This window comes from Lycorma delicatula, chromosome 9 (genome assembly GCF_047948215.1).
Source record: "Lycorma delicatula isolate Av1 chromosome 9, ASM4794821v1, whole genome shotgun sequence".
Lineage (NCBI taxonomy): Eukaryota > Metazoa > Arthropoda > Insecta > Hemiptera > Fulgoridae > Lycorma > Lycorma delicatula.
This window is the reverse complement of record NC_134463.1, coordinates 129160785-129174607: the sequence shown is the minus strand read 5'-3', so window position 1 is coordinate 129174607 and position 13823 is coordinate 129160785. Positions and strand designations below refer to the sequence as shown.

Here is a 13823-nt window from a genome sequence, read left to right as displayed (position 1 = left end):
CTAAAGTTTTAATGAGTAAAAAACTGATTATATGAAACATCTGTTTTAAAAGTACTTCTCTCTTTTTTTAAAGCAGCTGGAATCAAAAAAGGTGTGACATAGACCAGTACTTTAATTATCCGTGCTCGTAGTACAATCTAAATTTGAATAGTAAAGCCACTATTGTTCATAGTATATAATAATGTTAATGATTCTAGTCACATCATCAGTTCATGTGTAATAACAGAATCTATTGAATGATGATTCTGAATCAAATTCTGTCAGAAACTCGGTGAAATAAAACTGATATTTAAGATTTAGTAAGATGGAAAATACTGTGGAAGACCACAAAAAGTATTTCAACTGAAGAAATTTATCAGTAATCTGGACCATTTAATGTACCAAAATTTTGATGTTAAAAAATGTTCAAAATATGATTATATATATATATGTGCTTCAGAAAGTCAAGCGCTTTAAGAAGTCCTTTATTGTTTTCATGATGCTGTTTGCTCCAAAACATCAGACCTGTGAAAATTCACAGCTGGAAAGTCCATTATAATACCTAACTCACAGGGTCAAGAAATGTTTTTAACTGAACATGTAAATCCCCAGGTGTCATGACCACCTTGCTTATTAAATATGGTTATGAACAATTTATAATTATGTCGAAAGCAGAAAGTGCTGCTTTTTTGCACTGAATAATACCCATAAGGTGCAGATTTTTTAACCAAGAAGAGATTATGAAAAATATAATAATACAGTTGAAAACATAGAAAATGGAAACAAAGAAAAGGATTCTGAAATAAAGACCTTCAGAAATATTGCTTACAGTATTAAAATAAGTAACAACCTGAATGTATAAGTCAAAAAAGATAATAATTTAAAGACAGTATATGCTATAACTGAATATCAGATATTTTTGCACCAAAACCCAATGAACAAATATTTTTTGAACAGACTTGATATTATGACCATATCAACTATTAAATGTGCATGATACTTACAAGCATGGCTGGTTGTCTCCAGGTAGCTTACAACATAACTCACAAGCCTTAGTTGGAGGATCATGAGGTCCTGGTAAACATTGACACGATTCAAGGCCATATGCTAAACAAATGGAACCGGTGCATTCCTTAAAAACAAAATTATAAAAATCACACAAAACATTAAAATTTAAACAAAAGATAAAATAAAATAAAAAACTATAACAAGAAGAATTTTTTAATTTATTTGTCTATTTATTCATGAAGAGCAACTAGATTTAGGCTGATGTCCCATTACAATTATTGTAATATTTTTTATATTGATTAGAATCCAGAACACCTTTGAGATAAAAGGCAAAGATGTTAACAAATGACTTCCATAATCTTTTTTGAAATTATATAGTATTGATATGCTTTTTACAGTGCTATGGCAAAACTCGCAGACTAACTGTTTCGCTGATCCATTAATACTGACAGAATACTTACTTCAACCAGGCGATTTTACCATTCTTTTGAACGATAGCATACAGTAAACATGTATTGTATTTAATAAAATTTCTTCTCAATTTTATATTTGGAACCATCTCCAACTGCAATGATGAATGACAAATGGAAACAACATGTTAGCAACAAATTTTACATGAAATTCAGTATATTAACTATTAAAATCCTAACAATTCTTCTTCAAGTTTTTGGCTAAGATTCTGTATGTTAAACAGTGTTTTTAAACAACATATATGATTCAAGATGGATAAGTGTTAGTGGAGATAAGAACCATTCACAGTAAACAACAAGCAGTAAAATAGAAAAGTTTTATGATTCATCTACAACACTAAAATCACTTTAAAATATCCTCAAGCTCATAAGCAATGGTGGAATCACTTTTAATGCTTGCCAAGAGATCCTGACAGAAAATTTAATCGTGCCTCATACGGTGCAAAGTTTATTCCCAACTTTTGACAATCAGATGCATTGCTATTTGACCATGTACCTTCAGCTTTGGAGAAGATTAATTATCACCAAACTTTCAACTCTACGATCATACCAGGAAAATAAAACCAGATATAAGTTATAATCCAGAAACCAAACAATTGACTTTATCGTGTAAGGGTAAAACATTGACAGCAATATCATAAGGGGATCAGTAATAATTATCATAAGGGGATTAAGGGAGAAGCCTCCCTGAAGATTGTGGTTAGTGCAATTGGGAGATCTCTGGGCAATGGTCTAGTATTGGTTGATTCCTCCACGAAGGTGCTGCTACACAGCAAAGTATGCAGGAGAATTTTCTATGAATAGTCTTTTTCAGGACCAACCAAGCATGGAACACTCATCAATCCCCATTGTTAACTACTTACAGATATGTCACTTGAACATTGAATTGATTGCATCTGCTAAGAGCCAATACTCTCACGCCTGATGCTGCAGAATGTTGTGGATGTTGTGGCAATACAGGAATCTCATACCAAGAATGACACAAATCTTTACAGAAAGCAAAGATTATATGGATATGTTCTGGTTAGGGTCATAAATGATGAACAATATGGCATTGCAACATATATCAGGCTCCATCTCACTGATTACAAAGTACCTATCAAGACAGAACAGCAGCAGATGTCTTTGTTTTGGCTGTGGAGATTGCCGGCTCCACGTTGTAAATATTTACAAACCTCTGCAAGTCAGTTGGCCAAATCCACCTGTAAGATTCGTCAATCCCCCACAGTTGTGTATGTTGGGGATTTCAACAGCCATAGCCATGCCTGGGGATATTAGGAAGAGGACAGCAATGGAACTATTCTAAATGAATGGATGGATATATACAATCTCCAGCTTGTGTACAAAGCTAAAGATCCAAGAACGCTCCGATCTGGTAGATGGCTGAAGTATTATTTTCCTGATTTGTGCATCATATCTAAATTTGGATAAAACGATATGACACAAAGAAAGGTCATCTGATCTTTCCCATGCAGCCAGCATAGGCCACTCATAATTCGTTATGGCACTGAAATTCCATTAGTCACCGCAACCTTGGTGGAATTTTCAGCTTGCGAACTAGGAACTGTTTCAGAGGAGTTTTGATAATACCGTTCAGTGGATTCTCCAAATTCCATCCAATTATGACCGATTTGTGGATGCGATTAAAGTTAATACCAGGAGATGTATTTCATGTGGTTTTTGGAAGGAGTACATCCCCAGATGGTCTCGAGAGTTATATGAGGTTATATGATGGTTCGATGAGTTATATGCTGAGTATCAAAAAATCTCACAATGACACACAGCTGATGACCTCTTGAGAGCTCTCAATAAGAACAAGAGAAAAATGACATAAAACAATGGCAGGACTCAAATTTACGCATTCTAGTCGAAAGGCCTGGGACCTTATAAGGAAGCTTGGTACAGATCCAAGTTGTCAAGTACAGTCACACGTGTGAGTGCCAATGATGTTGCATCCAGACTGATGAAGATTTTGAAAACTAAAATAGACAAGATGCACACATGAAACATGAATTGTACATAAAGAGTTCCCATCTGAAACCGCATCCAGACTACTCACATGACTTATGCATTGAGGAGCTTGATATAACCTTGAATATGCTGAAGATAAATAAAGCTGTTGGCTTTGATTGCATATATCCGGAGTTTCTTAAGGCCATCAAACCTAAAGCTAGATTGTGGCTCGTCGAATTTTTCAATGGGATTCTAAGAACTGGAAAATTGCCTAAGCTTTTCAAACAGGCTAAGATAATTGCCATCCTGAAACAAGGCAAATATGGAACTGATGCTCTCACTACTGACCAGAATCAATACTCAGCATGATCTGTAAGCTACTAGAAAGGCTTATTCTAAATCGCATTCAAGAGACCATTGATCAAATCTTCCCCGCCGAACAGGAGGGCTTTAGGAAGCATCAGAGCCGCTGTCACCAGGTCTTAACACTGACAACTCTAGTAAAGGCTGGATTTCAATGAGGTCTCAAATCAGCTGCAGTTTTTGTGGATCTTGTGGCAGCTTATGACTGTGTGGAGGGGAAGTTTACTGAGGTCATCCCATGTCAAAGGCTGGCATTTCAAGTGAGCAACATGCTCCCTCACAGGCGCTTTCAAGGTGTTCCTGAATGTATGGGATAGCAGATGGAGGATTCTGAATAACGGCCTACCTCAGGAATCAGTTCTGGTTCCCATTCTGTTTAACTTGTATATCCATGACATGCTGGACATGGACTCCATGAAAATCCAGTATGCAGACAATCTAGGATTGGTCTTCCAAAGTAAGGATATTATGCACTGATGAAGTGTGCTGACAAGTGACCTGACAAAATTTGGTGATTACTTCCATAAATGGAGACTTCAGCCAAACCCAAATAAGAGTGAGGTTACGCATTCCACCTAAATAATAAAGAAGCCCTAAGTTAGCTACATGTGACTTTCGACGGATTCGAAGTGCCCCATAATTACTATCCAATGTATCTGGGAATCATTCGGGATTGGTCTTTGACATTCAAACAACAGTGCCTCACAAGTCATCTAAGAAACTTGGGTGAAAAGTGAATCTACTTTGCAAGATTGCCGGAAACAGTTGCAGTGCGAACCCCAATACTCTACGCTCTGCTGTACTTGCTCTTGTGTATTCGGCTGGTGATTATTGCACCCCTGTGTGGGAAAACAGCACCCACACAATAAAGATTGATATGCAGCTCAATGAAGCCATGAAGGTTATCACTGGTACCATAGATCTACTCCCATTCACTGGTTGCCTGTCCTGGCTAATATTGCTCCGCAAGATCTAAGGAGGAAAGCAGCTAAGGTAGTCTTGCTCAAGAGGATCACTTCTGATAAGAACTCTCCTTTATACGATGCCCTACAAGATCTGCCGACAACTCGGCTGAGGTCATGCAAACTGCCATGTGCTGATTTAGAAAGTATAAATTCTATTGACATGGCCTCCAAGTGGCGACAGCACTGGAATGAACATGAACATCCACACAACAATGATCACCTGGTTCAAGATCCAATTACAGTGCCAAAGCTGGTTGAAGCTGAACCGCGTTAGGACAGGTCAAGGGAGGTATGGTTACACCTTGAAGAGGTGGGCTTTCCTCCCATCTGCTGATGGGCAACCCCCGCCCATCTGCTGATTTTGACTGGTTGTCAAATTTGGACATTTCCATATTTTTTTAACCTCCGGGACCACCGTTAGGTATTGCTTCAGAGAATGAGATGAATGAGGTGAATTTTTACATGCCTTATGTGTGAAAATGCCATGCCTCACCAGGATGCGAACCCAGGACCTTCAGATGAAAGGCCGAAATGCTACCACTCGTGCCACGGAGGCCAGCAGACATTTCCATCTATTTGTGGATACTTTCGTGTACTTGTAAAAACCATACTATATATATATATATATATATATATATACTGACAGTAAAACCCACATACAATAAAGTGGTTATTGTAGATCATTGTTTTAATATCTGGGTGCACATAGTTTCATGACATCATATATATGTACCAAGAGAGATACAAGTAGAGTTTGCCTTCCTGTGCAGAAGGTTGATAGTTGAAGGCCCAGCTGGGCCACTTGTCAGCATTACACTGATACAAACAATTCCTCATATTGTTTCCTGGTCAACATTCTATTGCTGAATTGTAATATAAAACACATCACACCTGGTGATCCTAAGATGTAACAAGCCATCAAGCCATAAATACATTTGGTGTACAAACAAAGCACCCGATAATTAATAATTCCAAATTAAGAAACCTGTAGTAGACATTGAAGATTTTAAGAATATCACATAAACTAATCACTCATTACATAGTGCAGGTATATGAAGACAAATAACTATAGCAGAATCTACCAATAAAATGAAGTTCAAAATACTTGTTTCAATAAAATTAACTCAGAGTTAATGGTGTTTTTATGTTTTATGACAACTTCATCTAGACTAATATTAATACTCATAATTAGATCCATAAATTTTAACTTACACCCATGAAACAGACAAATTCATCATTGCAAACAGTTTTGTTAGGTTTATTAATAGATGGAGGACAATGTGGACCACGGCCATCGCAATAACTTGAATCACGGCATCCGTTATCATCTCGGCATTTATCCCCAAACTTGAGTTGACACTGTGCTGTACAACAAGGACCCTGCAACATTATATATAAATAAAAAGTTAAAAAAACACACATTGGCTTTTACTTTTCCCTAAAATGTTCACATCATAAATAAAATAAAAAATTATCTTTAAAGGAATCAGTTACACATTAAAACCAATTTTCCATGAACAATTGCCAAAGAAAGGAAGACCAATACTAGTTTAAGATTAGGATCAGCAGGCTTGATTTACCTGGTAGGAACCTCAGTCACTAGTAGTTTGGCTTTTATTAATACTCTAAGCTAGAAAAGAATTAAGACAGTGCTAACCCACTTTCCAAGGCACTTGTTCCTCAGAAGAAGAAAAATGGATAAAAAGAGGGAAGTTAGGTGAAGGCAATGATCAACCCTCAGAGAGACCAAATTGATTGTACTACCGAGTACCAAGGATAGTCTTATACTACTGAAAAACAAGCACAATACAACTTGTATTTACAAAAAAATAAACCCATATTTAAATTACAAAACCATTTAGTTCAGTAAAACTAAATACTGATGACAATCCATTGTTAAAAGACACACTTTTATATAATATATTTTATTATAAAAAAAAAAAAAAAAAAACATAATTCAAGGGCATTTAGAAAGTTTCACAAGCAATAAAATTTCTTATAATTTTTTTTTACACGATTTTCGTTAGCTTATCTTCGTTCCACAGTTAACAGTTTACGGTCCCACAGAGTAGTACACATGTGCAGTAGGTATATACTTGCATATGCAGTATATCTTAATATATTAATAATTTTTTTGTTTTAATGAAATTATACTAAATCATTGTAATTATATAGTATGTAAAGTTTAAAAGTAATAAATTAAATTATTTAATAAATAAAAAGTTAAATTATTTAATACATCAAAAAACATATTTAAATTTCAAAAACATGTTTTTTTTTTTAAAAACCAAACACCACTGACAATTGCAGTTCTATGCTACCATTATGTATTTGTTTAAACAGTACCTATACATTTTACATTTACACATTCACAAGACAACTGTCAATCGCAGTTTTGTTCAACAGAAATAAGCCAACAGTGCAATGTTAGTTCAGAAAGAGAATGAAACACCAGAAGAGTGAGAGGTTTGATTGGTAATTAGACATCAGTGTTATTCGCAGCAGAGTCAACTGATGAGCACGAGGCTCAACTGGAAAGTGTATGTATGTATTTTCAAGTTTACAAAATATTCAATGATAAAGAAAAAAAATCTAAAAAAATGGGGATTACCCAGCAAACATAAATAGAAGATAAATTTGTTTTCAAAAAAATAATACGTATAAAGTGCCTATTTTTGCAAGACCATAATGAAAAGCATGGGGCGCAACTTCGGTTCTATGTTTGCACCACTTGAAAAAAGGATTAATTTCCTTATAAATTAATCTTTAATTTTGCAGGATGAATTGTCATGAACTTCCCGTTTGAAATGTTCAACGAGTTTTGTTGTGTAACCAGTAGAGATGTTTCTTTTTTTAAATTTATTAATATTTTAAAAAATTTTCTCTTCAATATTTGGCCTCTTTTTTCAAGCTCATGATAATTTAAAACTTGACCTAGCGCTTACTTAGTTTTAGTTCAAATAAAATGAATGATACATTATATAAAATTCTTATATCTAAATTTAATAAGAAATAAATAACTAGTCTTGAAAGAAGAAAGTTACCTGTGATGGGCTGCACATGCTGTTCGGTGTTAATCTACAAGGTGGTTCATCTGGAGGCGGATATCTGCGCTGAGGATAGCAACAAGTATCACGACAGTCCTCTTCCCAGCCACAATCGCACTGTTCACCGACTTCAACGACCCCATTCCCACATATTGCAGCTTGCGGTTCTATAAAAATATAATATAATTTTTCATTAATCATACATCTACGCATCATATATTTACATGATAGTTAATATTCATCTAAAATTAGAAGACAATACATAATGAACTATAATAAATTTAAGTTACACTAATATCTCAATGTACTTTGTAATTACTATTTGGAGACAAAATGACATATACTCACCTGAAAATTACTCAAAATTCTACTGATGAAATGTATTCAATCAGTAATCCAGTAAGAAAAATATGAACAATAAACTGTTACATCATAATATTCTCACAAGGAAGTACTATTGTTTTTTTTTTTTTTTTACAATTAAATAATTATGTAAGTCAAGCAAAGTAGTAGCATAGTTGTATTTGTGTAATTCATCAGATAAATTTATTTTTATTTTTATAAATGTATTTGTAAAAAATGTACTCTGTAAATGTATATGTGTAATTTTATAAATCTCTGTTGTACTTATCATAGATAGCCTAGTTTAACTCTGGACATAAGGATAGTTACGTATATGACAGCATCTACGTCGGTTAACATCTCTAGAATGAGTGTGATATAAATGTAATGTACAGTCACTTACATTGACTGACCATGGTAATAAGTAGCAAATGAAACAAATACAAATATGCCATAAAAGTATATTTTACTTGCTACTAAAACTTACATTTATTTTTCCACATAGTCACCATTTACAGCCAAAGCTCCCGTTAATTTCTTTTCAGAGTTACGCACACAAAGATCAAATGCAGCTAAAAAAATTTATTCAAAATCAATTTGTGCAAATTTTTTTTGTCATTATATATACACATATAATATGATACAATTGATATTTAATTGATTATGTATACATATGAATCAATTATGCAATACATTCATACATGTATACATATTTAAACGAAAACAATTAGGTGAGTTGTCTTATTTTAGATTAACATTTTCTTTACTTTTTGTCTTCTGTCTTACACAGAAATCTGTTCTTTGTAAACTTGATTTGTATTTATTTCTTAATCGTTGGCTATTTGTAATATAATTCTCATACAATCACCCACGTGATCATTTTTGGTATTTTGTTTTTATAGAATTTAAAACAGAAAATCCTAATTCACAATCTACTCTAGATACTTGAAAAGTTCTCATAATGTTATATAGAAAGAAAAGATTAGAAAATACAGGGTTAGTTTGGATGAAGTTGTAATGAATCACTAAAAGTTTTGACCAATCCTAGTTTATTTTATCTATATCAATGTTTTTATTTGATATGAATTCTGAATATTTTTTGGAAAGTTATATTATATTTTGCTTTCCGAAATCAAAATTGTTTCCTGAATTTATCATAATTTCATTATCAAATGCTTGCCATACTTTTAATTCTTCACAAGGAAATCTGCTCTCTAAGTGCAAACATACATTCAATAAAAAGAATTATAGCTGATGTATCAATATTATTTTTACTTTCCAATAATAATTCTCATACACTGTCATTCCAAAAGATTTCATATCCCAAATATTGATTTTTTAGTTTGTTAATTTTAATTTCTCTTACAGTGTCGCTCTAAAAGATTTTGTGTACCCAATATTGAGTTTTTAGTCTGTTAACTATAATTTTTACATACCGTTAATTTTAAATCACTTTTTTATACATATTTGCACAAGGATGTAGGCTGGTATAATACATCTATCAGAGCAAATACTACTAACTGATGTGAATTAATCATAATCTTTTCACAATATTTACAAATGGGGTCATTGCATTCTGCTATCTGACTTTTAAAATATTTTATTAATGAATCGTAATTTTTTTACTAATGCACCAACTCCAAAATACCTGGATAACCATCTAACTTCATTTAATGGTCTAAATGATATAATATCAAGCTTACCCTTGAGCTAATTTTTCAGAATTTTTCTTTCTGATGCTAAATTGCAAAAACATTGTGTATACAGTTCTAATCCAATTTTCTACAGTCTGCATAGTAAATAAATTTTTCCATGCATCATCTAATCAAAAATCTTTTCTATGTGCTACAGAGTGTTGTCCAGTTAAATGTGATATTTCTCTTTTGAGAATTGCTGCTACCCCATTTTAATAATAATAGAGTAATTTTTTAAAATCTTAATTCCGAAAAAAAAGAAAACTTCTAACTAAAAGAAGGTAAACCAAAAGATGCTGCTGGCTGTTGGGGCTTGACTGTTATCTTGACTAGGATAAAGAGTTTATAGAACACTAAAATCATTCCAGAATGATTTTACTTTTATTATTTTTCAATATATTAATAATTATAAAATTTCTCACTCATGAAAAGTTCAGGGCTTTCTACCTAATCGAGTCAAAAATATCAATTTCTTTTACATTTTCTGAAAATATATACTTTCAAAACCATTTTGACAAATTTTCAAGTTGAAACTCGTAATATTGAGAAGTTATGATGAGTTGAATTAGTATGCAGGTAGAATTTTGGAGGAGAACAGAATAAATTGAAAAATGTGGTTGGGGCATCACAATGGTTTGAGACAAACATTTAAATATCTTTTCAAATATCTTTAAAAAATAAGATAAAAAATGCAAAGAATAATATTAAACACAAAATACCACCTACACCAAGAGCTACAGTTAACTGGATTGTATAATAATTTTCATTAAAAAAATTTTCAAATAATTTTCTTGAAGATTTTGTGACCTTTTTTAAATAAGAGAATAACAACAGGTACACATGATAACACTATAACAATTCATGATCATAACTATAGTGTAGTCATAATAGATGCTGAAGAATGATAGATCACCGATATATGATATATCTCATGGCAAATCGGTTTCTGTTCTAGAATCCATAAAAATTTGAAGGAATTAGCCAGCTTATTAACAAATAGAGTGAAAGGCTCTAATGAGTCCTCCACAGCTCAGCTGGCCTCCCTCAGTGAGGGAAGCATCTACCATTGGAGGACCATCTAGTCTCATATATTGCCTGAGATTGTTGTAATCTCGGACAATGAGACCGAAAAACCGCTCACTCAAATTGCAGGTGGATCCTGTTACAGATAAATTAGGAAAAAGAAGGATTAGACTAACAGAAATCCATGATCTCAAAGTGATCCAGATTTATTTATAATACAAGAGTATTTATTTTTATAGAAACACCATATAGATAAGCGATGGAAGTCTTATTATGTTTCCGTATTTGTAGGAATAGTATACATCAACAAGGCATAAAAGGCTGATTTATTTTTTAAAATAAACAAATAAGAGTATTAACAAAAAATAAATAAACATACCTGTAAAGCATCCTTTAGGGCTTCTAGCTTTTGCATTTAACACCGGATTAATCGAATTTAAACTACAAGGTGAAAATTTATTATTATTCTTCTTATCACCAGATGTTGCTCTGGCAAACATAATGAAATTGCCATCCTCACCACCAGGAGTACAAGTCTCTGGATCATGCTGAAAAATATTTGACGGAATAAAAATTTCAAATTAATGTATATAATAAAACTTCTATAGAGTAATTATGCAATTAAAATTCAAATAAAAAACTTGTTAACTATTGTAAATTAGTTTTTTAGTTTAAAATAAATTTGTTGTTTTCTTGTTAATAAGTGTATTTATATTATACATATCAGAAACATTGTGTATGCTATATAATATGCAACTACCTGTTTTAAATAACTCCCCTATTAAAATGGACATGATATTCTTACATCATAATGTTATGTACAGAACAAAGATGATCTAATCCTTCACACACACACACACACACACACACACACACACACACGCGCGCGCGCGCGCGCGCGCGCGCACACACACACACACACACACACACAGAGAGAGAGAATATTTTTTTTTATTTATATATTATAAATTTTGATTATTTTCTGCTGGTCGATTGGTAGTCTGTTTATGGCAGAGAGTATAGCATATCCACAATACTGACTACCAGAATTTTCATTACAGTTATGTAAAGGTAAAATGAATTATTTATTATTACGAGTTAAGAGAAAAAAACTATATGATTTTAGAGATTTTATAACAAGAGACTTGAATTACATCCTGTTTTACTAAGAGGTTATAAAAATAACACAACTTATGTTCATAAAGTAACGTTGTTTATTCTAGTTTTACCATTTATTTTCTATCATTAAAAAAATCTATAGAAAAAATGAAATCGAGTTAATTTTTTCTCTAAACAAAGATGAAATTTCTAAAAAATTCCCTTAAGATATAAAGCATTTAATAAATGTAATTCTATATTTTAATAAGATATGGAGATGTTTCATTAAAATAAATATTGAAATGTGTATGTTTTACCGGTACTGCTGCACAGAATGGAAACAATATTCTGACCGATATAACAAACAGAATGATAGTCATCAGAGCCATATCCCAAATTGTGCAGAAGATCGCAAGAGATAGAAAAAGGGTTTTGTTGTAATCAAGGCACAGATTAAACAAGAGCATTCCTGGACGATGTGGGCAGACTAATCTGCAAGAGAAAGTAGAATCACTTACATAATTGTTTCACTTTGTTGTGTTACTTACGCAATTGAGATGGATTATTTGATATCTATGATGCAAAAACTGAGGAAGCAATTCCAATGTTGCACTGTTATAAACATTATATTTATTATACATATTATATTTTTAAATATTTATTATGCATAAACACATTACCTTATTTTCCCAGTCAAATGGAAAATATAGTCTCACTAGACGATCAGGATATGGTTGTGAGAACCATAGATGCGACCTCTAATGAATAGCCATATATTTAATGAAATAGTGAATATTTGTTTATTTTCCTGATTGTGTTATCAGATTCATGCATGCACTTCTTGATAAATGAACAATATATCCATCTTTTAGTAATTTTACTATACGAAGTTACAGTGACCTCATCTAAACTTTTGAGATTTATCAGAAGAATTTCCATCCTATTTTTAAGAGACTGAGGTAAGCTGGATTTGTTTATTTATCAAAGTACATTTACATAAAATTAATGTAAGTAAAATGAATTAAACAGCATTCTACAATACATCAGTTTTAATTTATTACCCGGAAGGTAACTCCTCAGTTAAAATTATATATATGTTAACTATAAGAATTTTTAAAAGTTTATTTATGTTTGTTCTTGTTCCTAAGTGTTTTATAAAAATATATTAAGAGTAAATTACAAAAAAATATTGCATAAAAAGAATACAGTCACTGCATAAAATTAAAAAAAAGATGCTTCTACAATTTTCACTGCTAAATAGAGTGTCCCAGGAGATGGTCAAAAAGAGATGGTTAAAAGACTGATTCAGGACATAAAAATAAACAAAATCGTTCATGGGGACAAATCTCCTACCTCGCTTCATTTTCCTCTGTCCACCATTTTGTGTTTTTTCAATAAAAATCAATATCTTAAGAAAAGATTAAGATATTTTTATAAAATTTGGTGTCGGTATGTACCTGAAAATATCTTCTACAAAATAAGTAAGTTTAAAAATTCAAAAACAGCGACCATTTAAATTTTTCATCATTAATAGCTCTGTAAATGTTTTACCGAATTTTGTTTTATTAGATAACATGTCTTTTCATTTAAGCCTTTTTTTAAGAATCAAGATGACATCTCATTCGTTCAAAACATCTGATATGGCTAAAATTATTCAAGCGGATCGCAATAATAATGCAACAATGTGACATGTTGTGCCTGTTTTTACTTCTTTTACGAATCAAATTAAAAATAGTAATTTCTGTTATTAGTAATAATAAAAAAAAGAATGTTAATGAATAAAATCTCTTGATGAATAAAAAATATAAGCAGACACACCATTTTGGAATTTTCTAACTTATTTATTCAGCAGATCTTGTTGAGTAACATATAAAAATTTCA

The 13823-nt window shown here is 32.1% G+C and overlaps 1 protein-coding gene across 1 annotated transcript in view; it reads right to left on the bottom strand.

Annotated features, from left to right (window-relative positions):
* Kul (Kuzbanian-like) overlaps nt 1–13823 on the bottom strand; it is a 383998-nt gene that overhangs the window by 27976 nt on the left and 342199 nt on the right. Inside the window, exons 8-11 of the mRNA XM_075375246.1 lie at nt 11224–11392; nt 7783–7952; nt 5951–6118; nt 984–1111 (exon numbers count right to left, since the gene is read on the bottom strand). Coding sequence (XP_075231361.1) covers nt 984–1111; nt 5951–6118; nt 7783–7952; nt 11224–11392 — 635 coding nt within the window. The remainder of the gene's footprint in view (nt 1–983; nt 1112–5950; nt 6119–7782; nt 7953–11223; nt 11393–13823) is intronic.